Source organism: Triticum urartu, chromosome 7A (assembly GCF_056163025.1).
Source record: "Triticum urartu cultivar PI428250 chromosome 7A, HENAU_Tu73, whole genome shotgun sequence".
Classification (NCBI taxonomy): Eukaryota; Viridiplantae; Streptophyta; class Magnoliopsida; order Poales; family Poaceae; genus Triticum; species Triticum urartu.
The window spans coordinates 68,870,573-68,886,375 of NC_141879.1; the positions used below are offsets into that span (position 1 = coordinate 68,870,573).

The 15,803-nt window shown below is 46.6% G+C and overlaps 1 protein-coding gene across 1 annotated transcript; it reads left to right on the forward strand.

The window, feature by feature from the left end:
• The first annotated feature begins 4,537 nt into the window (after positions 1 to 4,537).
• LOC147957883 (uncharacterized) lies at positions 4,538 to 5,744 on the forward strand. Its single transcript, XM_087537710.1, has 2 exons — positions 4,538 to 4,771; positions 4,902 to 5,744. Exons 1-2 carry the CDS (start codon positions 4,582 to 4,584, stop codon positions 5,165 to 5,167), a joined length of 456 nt encoding a protein of 151 aa, XP_087393836.1. The 5' UTR covers positions 4,538 to 4,581; the 3' UTR covers positions 5,168 to 5,744.
• Positions 5,745 to 15,803: the final 10,059 nt, after the last annotated feature.

Sequence of the window (15,803 nt, forward strand, 5' to 3'; positions counted from 1 at the left end):
AACCTGCCTGCCAAGCCTCTTCCCCGACTGGGCTTGGCCCATGTGAGCAGCAGCCCTTCTCTCTATCGGGCCAGCCAGATTCGGCTTGTTTAGGTTTTTCCCAGATCTGTGAATTTAGTTATTTTTCCAGAGAACGCGGCGGTTTTTCAAAAAAACCCTTGTTGTTCATGCATATCATAACTCACTGACCGTGCATCGGATTAAAATAAATTATGTATGAAATATGACTAGAATTTCATCTAGTTTCATAATATGCAACTTTCATCTATGTTTAAAATGTTTAACCTTGTTGTTTGTTCATTTTGCTCATATGCCATGTTAAAATGCTTTAATTCATAACTAAATAACCGTAGCTCCAAATTTAATAAACTTTATATGTAAACGGGGTAAAAAATGCCTAGTTTAACATAGTGGATTTACTTTGCATGTTTAATAACTTTAAAATATGCTTTAGGACAGAACAGTACCATAACCAAAAATATGCACATGAGGAGTTTCCGGACTTGTTGTTTGTTGTTTCGGCCTCATTTAAACTTGCCTAGATAGGTAGTTTTCATATGCTTCACCTCTTGCCATGCTAACCAACATTTAATATTGTTGGGTACATAAACGGGAGAGAACTAAATAAGTCACGTGGTGTTTCGCCAATATGTGGAGTGCATATTGAGCTCCACTTAATTTGTAGGATTGCTTGTGCATTTTTCCATGCCATGCTTCATTAAACCGGACATGTATCATACTTGGTTGTGCATCATGCCATATTGATTTGATGGTTGTTTACTATGTTGTTTGCTTCTTTCTGGTGTTGCTTCTTCGGGTTAGTTTCGATAACGTCGTGTTTGTGAGGATCCGTTCGACTACGTCCATTTGCCTTCTTCATGGACTCGTTCTTCTTCCTTGCGGGATCTCAGGCAAGATGACCATGCCCTCGAAATCACTTCTATCTTTGCTCGCTAGTTGATCGCTCTATTGCTATGCCGCGATACCTACCACCTGCTATATCATGCCTCCCATATTGCCATGTCAAGCCTCTAACCCACCTTCCTAGCAAACCGTTGTTTGGCTATGTTACCGCTTTTGCTCAGCCCCACTTATAGCGTTGCTAGTTGCAAGTGAAGTTGAAGCTTGTTCCATGTTGGAACATGGATTTTTGTTGGGATATCACAATATCTCTTATTTAATTAATGCATCTATATACTTGGTAAAGGGTGGAAGGCTCGGCCTTATGCTTGGTGTTTTGTTCCACTCTTGCCGCCCTAGTTTCCGTCATACCGGTGTTATGTTCCTTGATTTGCGTCCCTTACGCGGTTGGGTGTTATGGGAACCCCTTGACAGTTCGCTTTGAATAAAACTCCTCCAGCAAGGCCCAACCTTGGTTTTACATTTGCCTAACAACCTACTACCCTTCCCTTGGGTCGGCCAACCCAAGGGTCATCTTTATTTTAACCCCCCGGGCCAGTGCTTCTCTAAGTGCTGGTCCGAACCGAGCCGCCTGCGGGGCCACCTCGGGGAAAGTCGAGGGCTGGTCTTACTCGTAGCCTGTCTCATCCGGTGTTACCCTGAGAACGAGATATATGCAGCTCCTATCGGGATGTCAGCGCATCGGGCGATCTTGCTGGTCTTGTTTTACCATTGTCGAAATGTCTTGTAACCGGGATTCCGAGACTGATCGGGTCTTCCCGGGAGAAGGAATATCCTTCGTTGACCGTGAGAGCTTGTGATGGGCTAAGTTGGGACTCCCCTGCAGGGATTGAACTTTCGGAAGCCGTGCCCGCGGTTATGGGCAGATGGGAATTTGTTAATGTCCGGTTGTAGAAAGCTTGACACTTGACTTAATTAAAATGCATCAACCGCGTGTGTAGCCATGATGGTCTCTTTCCGGCGGGGTCCGGGAAGTGAACACGGTTCTTGCGTTATGCTTGAACGTAATTAGTTTCAGGATCACTTCTTGATCACTTCTAGTTCACGACTGTTGCATTGCTTCTCTTCTCGCTCTCATTTGCGTATGTTAGCCACCATATATGGTTAGTGCTTGCTGCAGCTCCACCTCACTACCCTTTTTCCTACCCACAAGCTTAAATAGTCTTGATCTCGCGGGTGTGAGATTGATGAGTCCTCGTGGCTCACAGATACTTCCAAACAGTTGCAGGTGCCGATGATACCAGTGCAGATGACGCAACCAAGCTCACGTGGGAGCTTGATGAAGATCTTGTTCGTTGTGTTGATTCGTTTCCTGTTGATCAGTAGTGGAGCCCAGTCGGGATGATCGGGGATCTAGCATTTGGGGTTGTCTTCTTTTATTTTGGTTCCGTAGTCGGACCTTGATTGTATTCTGGATGATGTATGTTTAACTTGTATTTGTGTGAAGTGGCGATTGTAAGCCAATTCTTTATCTCTTTCTTATTCAGTACATGGGATGTGTGAAGATTACCCCTCTTGCGACATGCCTACCATGCGGCTATGCCTCTAAGTCGTGCCTCGACACGTGGGAGATATAGCCGCATTGTGGGTGTTACAAAGGTACATCGAAGCGTGGGAGATCCAGGAGGGTATCAGCAGAGGCGACCGGGCCCAAATAATGGCGGTACGAGTAGCGAATGTGGCACTAAATAGGGGTGATGTGGGGATGTGGGAGGAGACGGAAGGGGCGGGAGCCAAAATGTCAGCGGTGCCAATATTTGGGTGGATGGAAGACGTTATATCACCTCTGGCAAATGCTAAATATAGAAGCTCACGAGCTTGATTTGATGCAACATCCAAAAAAATGTGTTCACAAATCTTCAGAGACAACAACTTCCAAAATTATTGTTGGATCACGTCAATGCTCGATGAATTGGATGTGCCAAGTTGCGGGGCAATTCTTCGAACTCGAATGCATACAGACAACACTCTCTAACATCTCAGGCCAGCCTCTTACTTCATGAGTCGCTAGAAGCCCGGTAGTGTCCTTGACATTGGGTGCTTGCAGATGCTGCTCTCCATAAACACTCAATACAATTTTAGGGAACACTTTTGTGCACTTTATGATTCTATCTTCAGCCACTAGAAGATTCTCATCAAATGCATATGCAGACGCCATATGCAATTATCTGAAGTGTCATGATTACCTTCTAAAAAGGGAAACAACTCAATAGACCGGCCACATTTCGCCATTGTTATAAGAAAGGTTCGCTGGGCTCTATGTGGTCGGCATTCATTGGAACAACCATTCAGTCATGCAGAAACGTCGCTAGAATGCGTACCGCGGGAAGGTGTGACCCGACAGAAAGTAGTCATGCATGAGCTTCTCATTGCCTTCAATTCTGTTCTGGAAAAATGCCGCACGACCAACCTGCAATCCCGCATGCTTCCTCTTAGTTCCGGTTACCGCTATCCATAAAGCAACCATCAATATTATCTCGTCTTCTTTGTCGTCTATGATTTCACTCTCAGACTCTGAGTTTGAATTTGACAATGAATCTAAAAAAAAATCTCTACCAATAGATCCATCAACAAAATGCAAATCTTATATCACCAACATGAATCTATGAACTGGTAAACTAATTCTACTAGAAAAGGTTGGGGAAATTTATCTGAGGGCAAGTCGTCGAACACCTTAAGGTTGCATGGCAGAAGTGGTAGCACGATCGGACCGCGCCAACAAAGGCAACATTACGCCAGGCGACCTTAAGGTTGCTTGGCATGGCAGCTTAGCAGTGCAGCTCATTACGCCAGGCAACATTTGCGAATCTTTTGAGGCGTGGGAGCGTATCAACAAAGGCGACCAGGGCCAGATCGCGACGGTCCACAAGGAGAGGTGGCACGAAAAGGCAACGGCATGGACATGTGGGCAGCAATAGAAAGAAAGTGCATCCTAAAGTATTTGTGGCATTAATATTTGGTAAAGATCTAACATTTTTATGACAATTTATATTGGCGCGATGATGACAAATTTAGTTTGAAAACACGGTAATTTCATAAAAAAATAATAATAAACTGAGTCGAATTTGTCATGCTCGCCACTAAAACTGCCATCCTCGGCAAACATAATTTGCCATGAAACATATTCAATTTGTCATGTCTAAATTTTGACGTTTGCTGGATATTCAGTTCCCTAAAAAGTTATTTCAATCGCGGGACAACGATTCTGTTGAAACAATATTTTCAATCAAAATCAAAATAAAAGCAGTTGATATGACGATTAAACAACATTTTCAATCAAAATCACCGTAATAACGGCTATTATAACAATCGAAACGATATGTACACGACTCTTCTAGAGTTGCTCTTAGCTTGCAGGCATGAGGCCACGCGTTCGGCAGAGGGCGCTGCAGCACGACGTGCCCTAGCTAGCTAGCTATAGCCGTAGCACTGCTAACTTGAACAGATAGCTTCTCGCATAAGCTTTTCACTTCCTCGCGCATTCAACTATCCTCTGCCATGTGTCGTTCACCTTCGCGGCTCTGCCACGCGTGCGTCGGTAAATAAAGGACGCACTAGCTGGGCAATTCTATTTACTGCTCCTCCCCTTCTCCGCCTCCTTTCACTCACCAGCGAATCAAGCTAGCTAGCTAAACCGCTGCGTCCGACGTGCAACGGACGATGGCGGGGGACCCGCGTGCAACGCAGGATGAAGAAGCCGAGTTAGACGCGGCCTGGCGTGCCAGGCAAGAGTCGATGGCGGCGCTGCGGAAGACGATGATGGATATGTTCGCCGGGCCGGCGGCCGAGCTGCTGCGGCCGGACCAACATCTCCTGCCCGAGCTGGCGGCGTTGAAGAAGACCCTCCAGGGTAAGCAAAGCCAACAACGGTCGTTCCTTGCTTACTTCGTTTCCTTTAATTACTACCCCCATTCTAAAATACTTGTCGTGGTTTTAGTTTGTCGTGGTTTTAGATCGAGTAAATTCTTGTATCTATCCAGATACGCGCAGGGACCTGCCGACACCCGAGCCGTGGTGGCTGCCGGAGCATCTCGCGGCGCGTAAGACCGCACTGGCGGGGCAGGAAACCACAGCGGCGCTGTGCGAAGCCGTGGAGGCGCTGCACGGCGACCTCGACGCAGATGGATCAGGCGATGCCTGTCTTATCGAACGCCTGGCCAAGGCGATTCTGGCGGAGTACGAAGCCAGAGAGGCGGACTACGAAGCCCAGCAGGCGCTGCACCAAGCCCTCCGGGTGTTCAAGTAAACTTACTAGTATTACCGCCGCACTTTTGTTCACTTTGCTGATGAGTGCCGGACTCGATGGCAAGCCTGTTTGCATCGAGGTACCTATAGTGAGTAGGTTTGTTTGGACTCCCTGCTGCTTGCTATCAACGCGTCGTGAACCAGAGTCGTGGACTCGTGGGATGGCATGACAATGTCCGGGTCACAGTATACGGGCAAATGTAGAGGTCTCGCAAACATGTTCTAATTTATGGGACGAGAGCATCTAGAGCCGGCGCCTCAATCCGTCCTCAAACATTCAGGCAGACCGTTCACTAGTAGAAAAATGGTCAAACGTAAAGCACATTAGTGCCGGTTTGTATTTGAGCCGGCACTACGTTAGTGCCGGTTCCAACGGATAGCCGGGCCGCTTTCATTAGTACCGGTTCGTGGCGAACCTTTAGCACCGGTTCGTGTCACGAACCGGTACTAATGAGAGTGGTGGCAGAATGTTGTCAGAGTGGGGCCCCTTCAGCACCTTTAGTACCGGTTCGTGCCACGAACCGGTACTAAAGGTCGTCCTATATAAACCCTTCGTCCACCAGCACTCTGTTCTTCCCCCTTTCCCTCTCCGGCCCTCTCCTCTGTTCTTCCCTTCTTCCTCTCGAGTTCATCACAAAATTTGCCCAAAATTTGTCAAGATTTGAAGGCCCTCATCCATTCAAATGATCACAAAGGTTAGCAACTTTGTCCTTTCATCTCTCATTGCTAGATTAGCTCTTGCATTGGTTTATATAGTGATTAATTTGTGAGTTTAGTAATTTGGGAGGATATATATATATATATATATGTGCTAGTATTTGATTTATATGCAATTTGAGGTCAAAAATAACACTTAGTTTGCATATGTAGGTGTGGTTTACTTAGTGCCTTCTAAATCTCCATCGTAGCCACCGTCGATCGCCCGCACCGTCCCGTCGCCGGCACCATCTTGTGGTGAGCCTCTTGTTCATGAAATTTTATATAAAAATTGATGTTTGTGTGATTTGGATATATAGTTACTCGTATAATTATCTTACCCGTACGTTGTTTGTTATACATATAGTGCCATGGTTTTGATATCCGTCCCCGTCGGCCCTAGTCCTTGTTATGATTCGGATGTGGTATGTATATTCTCTTTTAAAACTAGTTGCATTTCGTGTTTATGACAAATTATGCCCATCAAGTTGACATAGAAATTTTTTCTAGGAGGTATGTGAACCGGAAATTCCAACCGACCCTATTGCCGAGAGGTTAAATTTAGTTGAAAGAGAAAACGAGTACTTGAAAGAAAAATTGAAAAGAATTAAGGGGGAGAAGATGGAATTGGAGTTGCATGTTGCCGATGTCGTCGATGATCACAAGATCAAGATGGAGAAAATGCGCTTGAAGATTAGAAAGATTAGAAAATATGCCATCGATAGTGAGGCTTGGTATCATTATGCTGTTGGATCCATTGTTACCTTAGTTGCGATCTTGATCGTATTTGTTGTTGCATTTAAATGCTTTAGCTAGAGAGTTATTTGTTTGTTGCATTTAAGTGTTGTATGAACTTTATGTATGAACTTGTATTAATTTGGTCTATTCGGTGTTGTGTAATGAAGATGAGCCGGCAATGGATGTACGATGACCGATGCTCTCCCCAGTTCGTTGAGAGCGTGCGTACTTTTCTGCTTGCGGCTGAGGCAAACAAGCGGGCGGATGGTTTTATGCCTTGTCCATGTGCTCGCTGTAAGAATGGTCACAATTACTCTACGTCAAGAACCATTCACGTCCACCTGTTTAAGTCCGGTTTCATGCCCCATTATAATGTTTGGACCAAGCACGGAGAAAGAGGGGTTATGATGGAAGACAATGAAGAAGAAGAGGACAACGACAGCTATCCTGGCCATGGGTTCCCTGAATACGATGATACAACAATGGGGAAAGAAGCTGAGCCGGTAATGCGGGAAGAACCTGAGCCGGCAATGCGGGAAGAAGCTGAAGAAGAGGCATCAGATGAGCCCGTTGATGATCTAGGTCGGGCCATTGCCGATGCAAAGAGAAACTGCGCAAGTGATTTGGAGAAGAAGAAGTTGCAGCGCATGTTAGAGGATCACAAAAAATTGTTGTACCCGAATTGCGTAGGTGACAAGAAAAAGCTGGGCACCACACTGGAATTGCTGCAATGGAAGGCAGAGAATGGTGTATCTGACAAGGGATTTGAAAAGTTGCTGGTAATGATAAAGGATATGCTTCCAAAGGACAACGAATTGCCCGAGAGTACGTACGAAGCAAAGAAGGCTGTCTGCCCTCTAGGGTTAGAGGTGCAGAAGATACATGCATGCCCTAATGATTGCATCCTCTACCGCGGTGAGTACAAGGATTTGAACGCTTGCCCGGTATGTGGTGCATTGTGCTATAAGATCTGCCGCGATGACCCTGGTGATGTCGAGGGCCGGCGCCCCAGGAAGAAGATTCCTGCCAAGGTGATGTGGTATGCTCCTATAATACCACGTTTGAAACGTTTGTTCCAAAACAAAGAGCATGCCAAGGCGATGCGATGGCATAGAGAAGACCGTAAGAAAGACGAAAAGTTGAGAGTACCCGCTGACGGGTCGCAGTGGAGAAAAATCGAAAGAAAGTACGGGAAGGAGTTTGCAGATGACGCAAGGAGCGTATGGTTTGGTCTAAGCGCAGATGGCATTAATCCTTTTGGGGAGCAGAGCAGCAACCATAGCACCTGGCCTGTGACTCTATGTTTGTATAACCTTCCTCCTTGATTGTGCATGAAGCGGAAGTTCATTATGATGCCAGTGCTCATCCAAGGCCCTAAGCAACCCGGCAACGACATTGATGTGTACCTAAGGCCATTAGTTGAAGAACTCTTACAACTATGGAATGGAACAGGTGTACGTGCGTGGGATGAGCACATGGGGGAAGAATTTGACCTAAAGGCGTTGCTGTTCGTGACCATCAATGATTGGCCTGCTCTTAGTAACCTTTCAGGACAGACAAATAAGGGATACCGCGCATGCACGCACTGATTGGACGATACCGACAGTATATATTTGGCTAATAAGAATGTGTACCTGGGACATTGTCGATTTCTTCCGAGCAGGCATCCCGTAAGAAAGAAAGGCAAGCATTTCAAAGATGAGGCGGATCACCGGACGAAGCCTCGCCACCGTACTGGTGCTGATGTACATGATATGGTCAAGGATTTGAAGGTGGTCTTTGGAAAGGGTCCTGGTGGACAACCTGTTCCGAATGACGCTGACGAACGCGCACCCATGTGGAAGAAGAAATCTATATTTTGGGCCTGCCCTATTGGAAAGACCTCGAGGTCCGCTCCGCAATCGACGTGATGCACGGGACGAAGAATCTTTGTGTGACCCTGCTTGGCTTCTTGGGCGTGTATGGGAAGACAAAAGATACACCTGAGGCACGGGAGGACCAGCAACGTATGCACGGAAAAGACGGCATACATCAGGGTCATGCAAGCTACGCTCTTACCAAAGAAGAGAAGGAAATCTTCTTTGAATGCCTGCTCAGTATTAAGGTACCGTCTGGCTTCTCGTCGAATATAAAGGGAATAATAAACATGGCAGAGAAAAAGTTCCAGAACCTAAAGTCTCATGACTGCCACGTGATTATGACGCAACTGCTTCCGGTTGCATTGAGGGGGCTTCTACCGGAAAACGTTCGATTAGCCATTGTGAAGCTATGTGCATTTCTCAATGCAATCTCTCAGAAGGTAATCGATCCAGAAATCATACCAAGGTTACAGAATGATTTGGTGCAATGTCTTGTCAGTTTCGAGTTGGTGTTCCCACCATCCTTCTTCAACATCATGACGCACGTCCTAGTTCACCTATGCGAAGAGATTAACGTTTTGGGTCCTGTATTTCTACACAATATGTTCCCCTTTGAGAGGTTCATGGGAGTCTTAAAGAAATATGTTCATAACCGTGCTAGGCCAGAAGGAAGCATCTCCAAGGGCCGTCAAAATGAGGAGGTCATTGAGTTTTGTATTGACTTTATTCCTGACCTTAAGCCGATTGGTATTCCTGAATCGCGGCATAAGGGCAGACTGGATGGAAAAGGCACGCTAGGAGGGGAACAAATAATATGTATGGACGGACATTCTCTCACTGAAGCACACTACACAGTTCTACAGAATTCCGCCTTGGTGGCTCCGTATATGGATGAACACAAGAATTTGCTACGCTCCAAACACCCGGAGCGGTCTGATGACTGGATTACACGTGAACAAACCAGGAGTTTCGCCAGCTGGTTGCAAGCACGTACCATGCATGACACCTCTATTGAAGATGACCTGTACTTGCTGTCCCAGTTACCATCTTCGAATATAATGACTTTCAAAGGGTACGAGATAAATGGTAATACATTTTACACGATCGCCCAAGATAAGAAGAGCACCAACCAAAACAGTGGTGTCCGCTTTGATGCAGAAACCAAGACGGGAAAGGAAACATATTATGGTTATATACAGGACACATGGGAACTTGACTATCGACGTGGTTTGAAGGTCCCTTTGTTTTGGTGCAAATGGGTCAATATGACACGAGGCGGGGTAACGGAAGACCCGCAGTACGGAATGACAATAGTGGATCTCAACAATCTTGCATATGCAGACGAACCATTCGTCCTAGCCAATGATGTGGCACAGGTTTTCTATGTGAAGGACATGTCTACCAAGCCAAGAAAAAGAAAAGATAAGGAAGCGAATGCATCGTACGATGAGTCAAAGCGGCACATAGTTCTTTCTGGGAAGAGAAACATCGTGGGAGTGGATGACAAGACAGACAAGTCAGAAGATTATGAAAAGTTTGATGAAATTGCTCCATTCACAGTGAATATTGACCCGAGCATCCCGTTAAATGATGAAGATTTTCCATGGCTATGACGCAAAGGGACACACGCGAAGAAAAAGTTTCACACCCAAAGATCTGGAATGTGATCGGCTTAACTATCATCACTTTCTTCTGTGTTTCACACCCAGGAGGGAATCTCTGTAATAGTTAGGGTAGCTAGTTATGTGTTTTGGCATTTGAAACGCGAAGAAATTTTATGTGCAAGCAAATTCTTTCATGCATTTACTGATTTTTTCAGCTAAATGACCCTGAAATTGAAAAGCATTTCAAATGAACTCAGAAAAGGATGAAATTTGGCATGGTATCATAATTTCACCCACATAGCATGTGCAAAAAAGTAGAGAGGGTTACTGCAAAAACTGGATGCACTTCGTGTACAAAATGGACAATCTGTTTTGAATTATCAGGGTTTCGGACGAAAACTCATCCGTTACAAAGGCATTTCATTTTTTAAATAACTTAAGCATTACCAAATTGAATATAATGATAAAACATACTAATATTAAACATAACAAAAAAGAATCACTGGAAAATGTATTTTTGAAGTTAAGTTATTCACAAACTAGTGATTCACACAAATTTCAAATAATTCAAAATTTAAACTATTCAAATTTAAAAACTACCGGCACTAACTGAAAGTTTCTAAAAACTATCAAAAATATTCACAAAGAAACTCTAAATACAGCAAAAAACAACTAAAAATAAATAAAACAAAATAAATAAAGCAGAAAAGAAAAAACTAAATGAAAAAAGCCCACCTACCGGGCCACAGCGGCCTGCATACGACTAGAAACCCAACCTGTTGTTGGGCCAGGATGCAGGCCCGCAAGCCCAATAGGACCCACAGGGTAGAGTAGCAGAGGTAGGCCCAGAAGGCCTGCTTTAGAGAGGAGCTCGAGACAGCAGCGGCGGCGGGGCTTATAAGTAGGTGTGAGCGCCCTTCGGCTAGCGAGGTGGGACTAAATTTCTGCGCCCCTCGCCTGGCAGCGCACACCCTTTAGTACCGGGTCGTGGCACCAACCGGTACTAAAGGGGGGGCCTTTAGTACCGGTTGGAGCCACCACCCGGTACTAAAGGGGGTCGCTTCCCGCCACTTTTGCTAGCCAAAACAGACCTTTAGTACCGGTTGGTGGCTCCAACCGGTACTAAAGGTGCCTTCTATATATACAACACTTCGAAAAATTTCATTCTCCCCCTCTGTTTCTTCCCGATCGATCGACGCCGCCCCCGTCCTACGCCGCCCCCGTCGCGCGCCGTTGCCGTCGCCGCCCCCATCCTCGTCGCCGCCCTCATCCCCGTCGCCGCCCCTGTCCCCGTCGCCGCCCCCGTCGCCGTCGCCGCCCTCGTCTCCGTCGCCGCCCCGGGCCCGTCCCCGTCCATGTCGCGCCGTCCCCGCGTCGCCGCCCCGTCATGCCCCGGGCCGTCGCCTCGCCGTCGCCGTCGCCCCGCTGTGAGCTCTCCCCCTCTAACCCCTCTCCGATCCCTCGCCCCCGGTGGCCGCCGCCCCTCCCCGAGCCCATACACACACAAGCATGAACACACACACACGCACATTTCCTTAACTAAGTTAATTAGTATATACGTATTTTTGTATGTTTAATTAGTTTAGATTTTTCAGATTATTATTTTTTCACTAGTATATATGTATGAATGCATGTTAGATGGATATAATTAGTGTTTAATTAGTATGGAATTTTTTTATATAATGTTGTTTTTCTGTTTTTAATGGATGTATAGAAGTTGTTTTTTTCTATTTTTAGTGTTAGATGCTTAATTAGTATGAAATAGCATATAGAATTTTGACATATGCAATGATAGCATAATTAGTGTTACAGTTGCATATAGTATTTGTTGTCGATGATGCCCGGCCCGCATCCTCGCCGTCGACCCGTTCGCGACGACGTCCTGCTTCAGAGGACCCATGTCCGGGACTGGGCTCCGCCGGGCTGGCACTGGGAGGTGCTACCTTCAGGGGTGCGACGCTTGGTGAGGAACCCGGCCCCGGGTCCCGTCGTCGACCCTCATCTCCTTTGGTGGCATTCGCGTGGGCCACTTTCGGTGCGGAGGGAGCCGGCCCCACCGGAGGTGGTACGTCGCCGTGTCAGGGAGGAGGACGAGCATGTCCATCGCTACATGGCTGCTATGGACGTCAGGTTCTCCAATACCTGGCAGGTTCTTTGGGGAGATCACCCGAGCTATGATCCAGTGATGGTTCCTTCACTTTGGTTGTCCATCGCCTAGATTACTCTCTAGTATTCGATCTTTATTAGCTAGCTAGCTAGCTAGTGATGTATTCGATATATAATATTCGAGATGATTTATTCGAGATTATATATATTATTTGAGACGATGTATTCGAGATTATATCTATTATTCGAGACGACGTATTCGAGATTAAATCTATTATTCGAGACGATGTATTCGAGATTATATCTATTATTCGAGACGATGTATTTGAGATTATATCTATTATTCGAGATTATACTAAATTGTTTTATATTTCTTTTGGCATAGTTAAATAAAAGCTATGGCGGACAATACCAACAGAGAGAGAGAACAGACCATGTTCGATATCATACGCGGGCTAGATGATGATCAGAATGAAGAAGATTTTGACGGCTCCGAATTTCTAAACAACACCGGAGAGGGTGATATGATATTCGATTGCGACGACCGAGACGATGAAGTCATGAACTACGACGAAGAACATGTTGATCCTGAAACAACAAACACCGGTGAGGTATATATATTTATATAAGCAGGAATCTGGTGATCATCGCATGTTTTAAATGAGTTGAAGATATATTAACGAATCGATCTTTCTTCTTTCAGCCATCCGGATCGAGCAAATCTTCAGGCAAAAGGACGAAACGAGGCCCGAACAAAAAGTTGAAGGAGGGCGTAAAGTACAATATCGAGGCATTCAAACCTAATGGCGAACCATTAGCGCCCAAGAAGATTGCGGACAAGTTCGTTCGTCAGTGCGGAGTTCTTGTGAAGGACCAACTCCCGATCTCCCTTCAAGAATGGAGAAAGCCAGCAAATCCACGTCCAGATGTTACTTTTGTCGACGAGAATCAAAAAAATCTACTTTGGGATACTCTCATGGAACATTTCACCCTACCAGATAATTTCACAGAAGCAGATGTGTGGAAAGTCAAGGACGCTGCTTTTAGGAAAATGGCGGTTGCATTCAAGAACCACAAGAGAATGATGTGGGAGAAGTACGTCAAGGGAGGAAGGAAGACTCCAGTATTCGAGGGGATACTAGAGAATCAAAGTGCTCATTGGGACGATTTCGTGAAATTCAAGGATTCAGAATTAGCTAAGGAACGGTCGAGAATAAACAAGAAGAATGCCGAAAAAAGGATAAGTTCCATAAGCTGGGGCCAGGTGGCTACGCGGTGGCAATGCCTAAGTGGGATAAGTCTGAGAAAGAGATGGAGGATGTAGGTGTCACTCCGGTTACTAAGAGCTGGCCCCCCAGGTGCAGGACTTGGTTCTATGCGCATGGGGGGGAGTTGGACCCGAAGACAGGCAATGTTTCGACGAAGGCATGTCTGAACGGAGCCGACGATGCGCTACTTGTTGCAATAGAAGAGGCTCGATCGGGGGTGTTCCAGCCCAACAGAGAGAACGACGAGCTTATGCGTGCCTTGGGAAATCCTGAACACCCGGGAAGAACACGAGGTAAGGGCGCTCTTCCGTGGTATGAGGGGTTTTCGGACTGGAACACCGACTACAGAACCCGTGCGAGAAAGAAGATTGCGGAGGAGAAGAAGAGGAAGATGGAGGAGGAGCAGAGGAAGCGGGACTATGAATGCCTTCAAGGCCTAGAAGCAAGTCAAGCGGAATTGGCAGCTAAATTCCAGCGGCAGCAGGAGCAGATCGACTCACTTAGCCAGCAAAGGGGGTCTCAGCATCTGCAGCAGCTAGTGGATGATCCAGCATTGGATACCACCGCCCCATCCATGCCGAGAAGCAGCGTGGGTTCCACCCCGGGCGACGCAGTAGTGCTGGATAGATACCCCGTGGATGACATCACGGAGAACACTAACTGCGAGCTACACTTCAAAATGAAGAACATATCCATGAAGGTGGCGGACGCCGTTGCTTTTTCAAATTCCCCCGAGGCAACCTTCCATTGCAACCCGATTCCAGCGGGCTATGCTCGTGTCTTGGTTGATGAGGTGGTGGACCCATATTCGGAGCTACAGCTTGACATTCCTGGAGGTGACGACGAGCACACATTGGGAGAGGCCATACATCGTGTCATCCTATGGAGAAAGGATTGCATCATCTTTCGAAGGCCACCGACACCGCATCACCCGACTCCTCGTCGAAGTCCGCCACCGAGTCAGCAGACTCCCGCTCCTCCAAGTCTACCAATGCGTGAGGCCACTCCTCCTCCTCCAAGTCCGGCAAAGTGTCAGGCCACTCCTCCTCCAAGTCCGACACAGCGTCAGACGTCCACTCCTCCTGCAAGTCCGGCACAACCTCAGGCCACTGCAAGTCCGGCACAGCTTCAGGCCACTCCTCCTCGTCCAACTCAGCCCCGTCAGCCGTCTTCGCCACCTCAGCAATCACAAAAGAGACACCCCGCAGCTATGGTGCGTAGCGGTACGAGTCGAGGTCATAGTACAGGAAGTACAGGCGGAGGCAAGCGATATAAATATGGTCCAAACCTCACTACTCCTCTTCCTATGAGGGCTTACGACAGGACCGAGGAGCAAACCAATGCCATAGTGCAGGCAGAAGTCGACGCCCATTTTGGACCGAAACCGCCACCGCCGCCAAGGGAGAAAGTGCCTGTGGAAGTAGTTGACCACTTCATTCGTATGGCTCAACCACCAGCTCCTAAGCCTGTTGACTCAGACTATGAGCGCCACATCAGGAAGTTACATCGACGACGTCTACAGAAGGAGGCGAGCTCGAGCTCGAGCAAACAACAAGCAGCTGTCAAAAAATGCGGGAAAACCGTTGCCCAGCTGGGAAAACAGGCGGCGCAATCGACCCCCCCGCTTGTTGTGCCGCCAACAACACGTGACAGTACGCGCGCCCAATATTATTGTGGCCAAACAGTTTACGTTCCCGAGGTGGGCGATGTGGTAATAACCCAGGAGCATATAATGCAGGCTGAAGAACTCAAGATCACTGTTGGACAACTCCTCGAGATCGAGGACATGCCTGGGATTACAAAGGAGGAAATAAAACGGAAATATGTCCGGGGCCATCCTTTGGTCGAGCCAGAAGATGTCAACAAGCTCCCAACGAGAATGTATGAATTGCATCAATGGTACACGGACATTACCAAGAGATCCAATCGAGAGTCCCTCATGGTGAATGTCAAGAAGGATGATTACTACCATGAGAAAGCTGTGGCCATTGAGTATCCTGAACTGTTTCAGTTATACAATCAAGACGCACTCGACAAATCTATCGTCAGTTGCTATTGTCTGTAAGTGATTTCTTTCTGTAATTTAAGTCTCAAGCTAGATGTAGTGATCCTTTTGATCAATCATTACCTGTAATTATCCTCACTATATTCTTTTCTGTGGTATTATGCAGGATGAAGATGTATGAAATGAGAAAAGGTGGACGCTATGGCATTGGGTTCATTGACCCAAACACCGTTAATGAATACACATGGAAAATGAACAAGCATCAAGAAAAAGAGGTAGAGGACAGCATGCTAGAGTTCTTGAAGCGCCTCAAATACAATGAAGATATACTACTTCCTTACAACTTCCAGTGAGTCACACT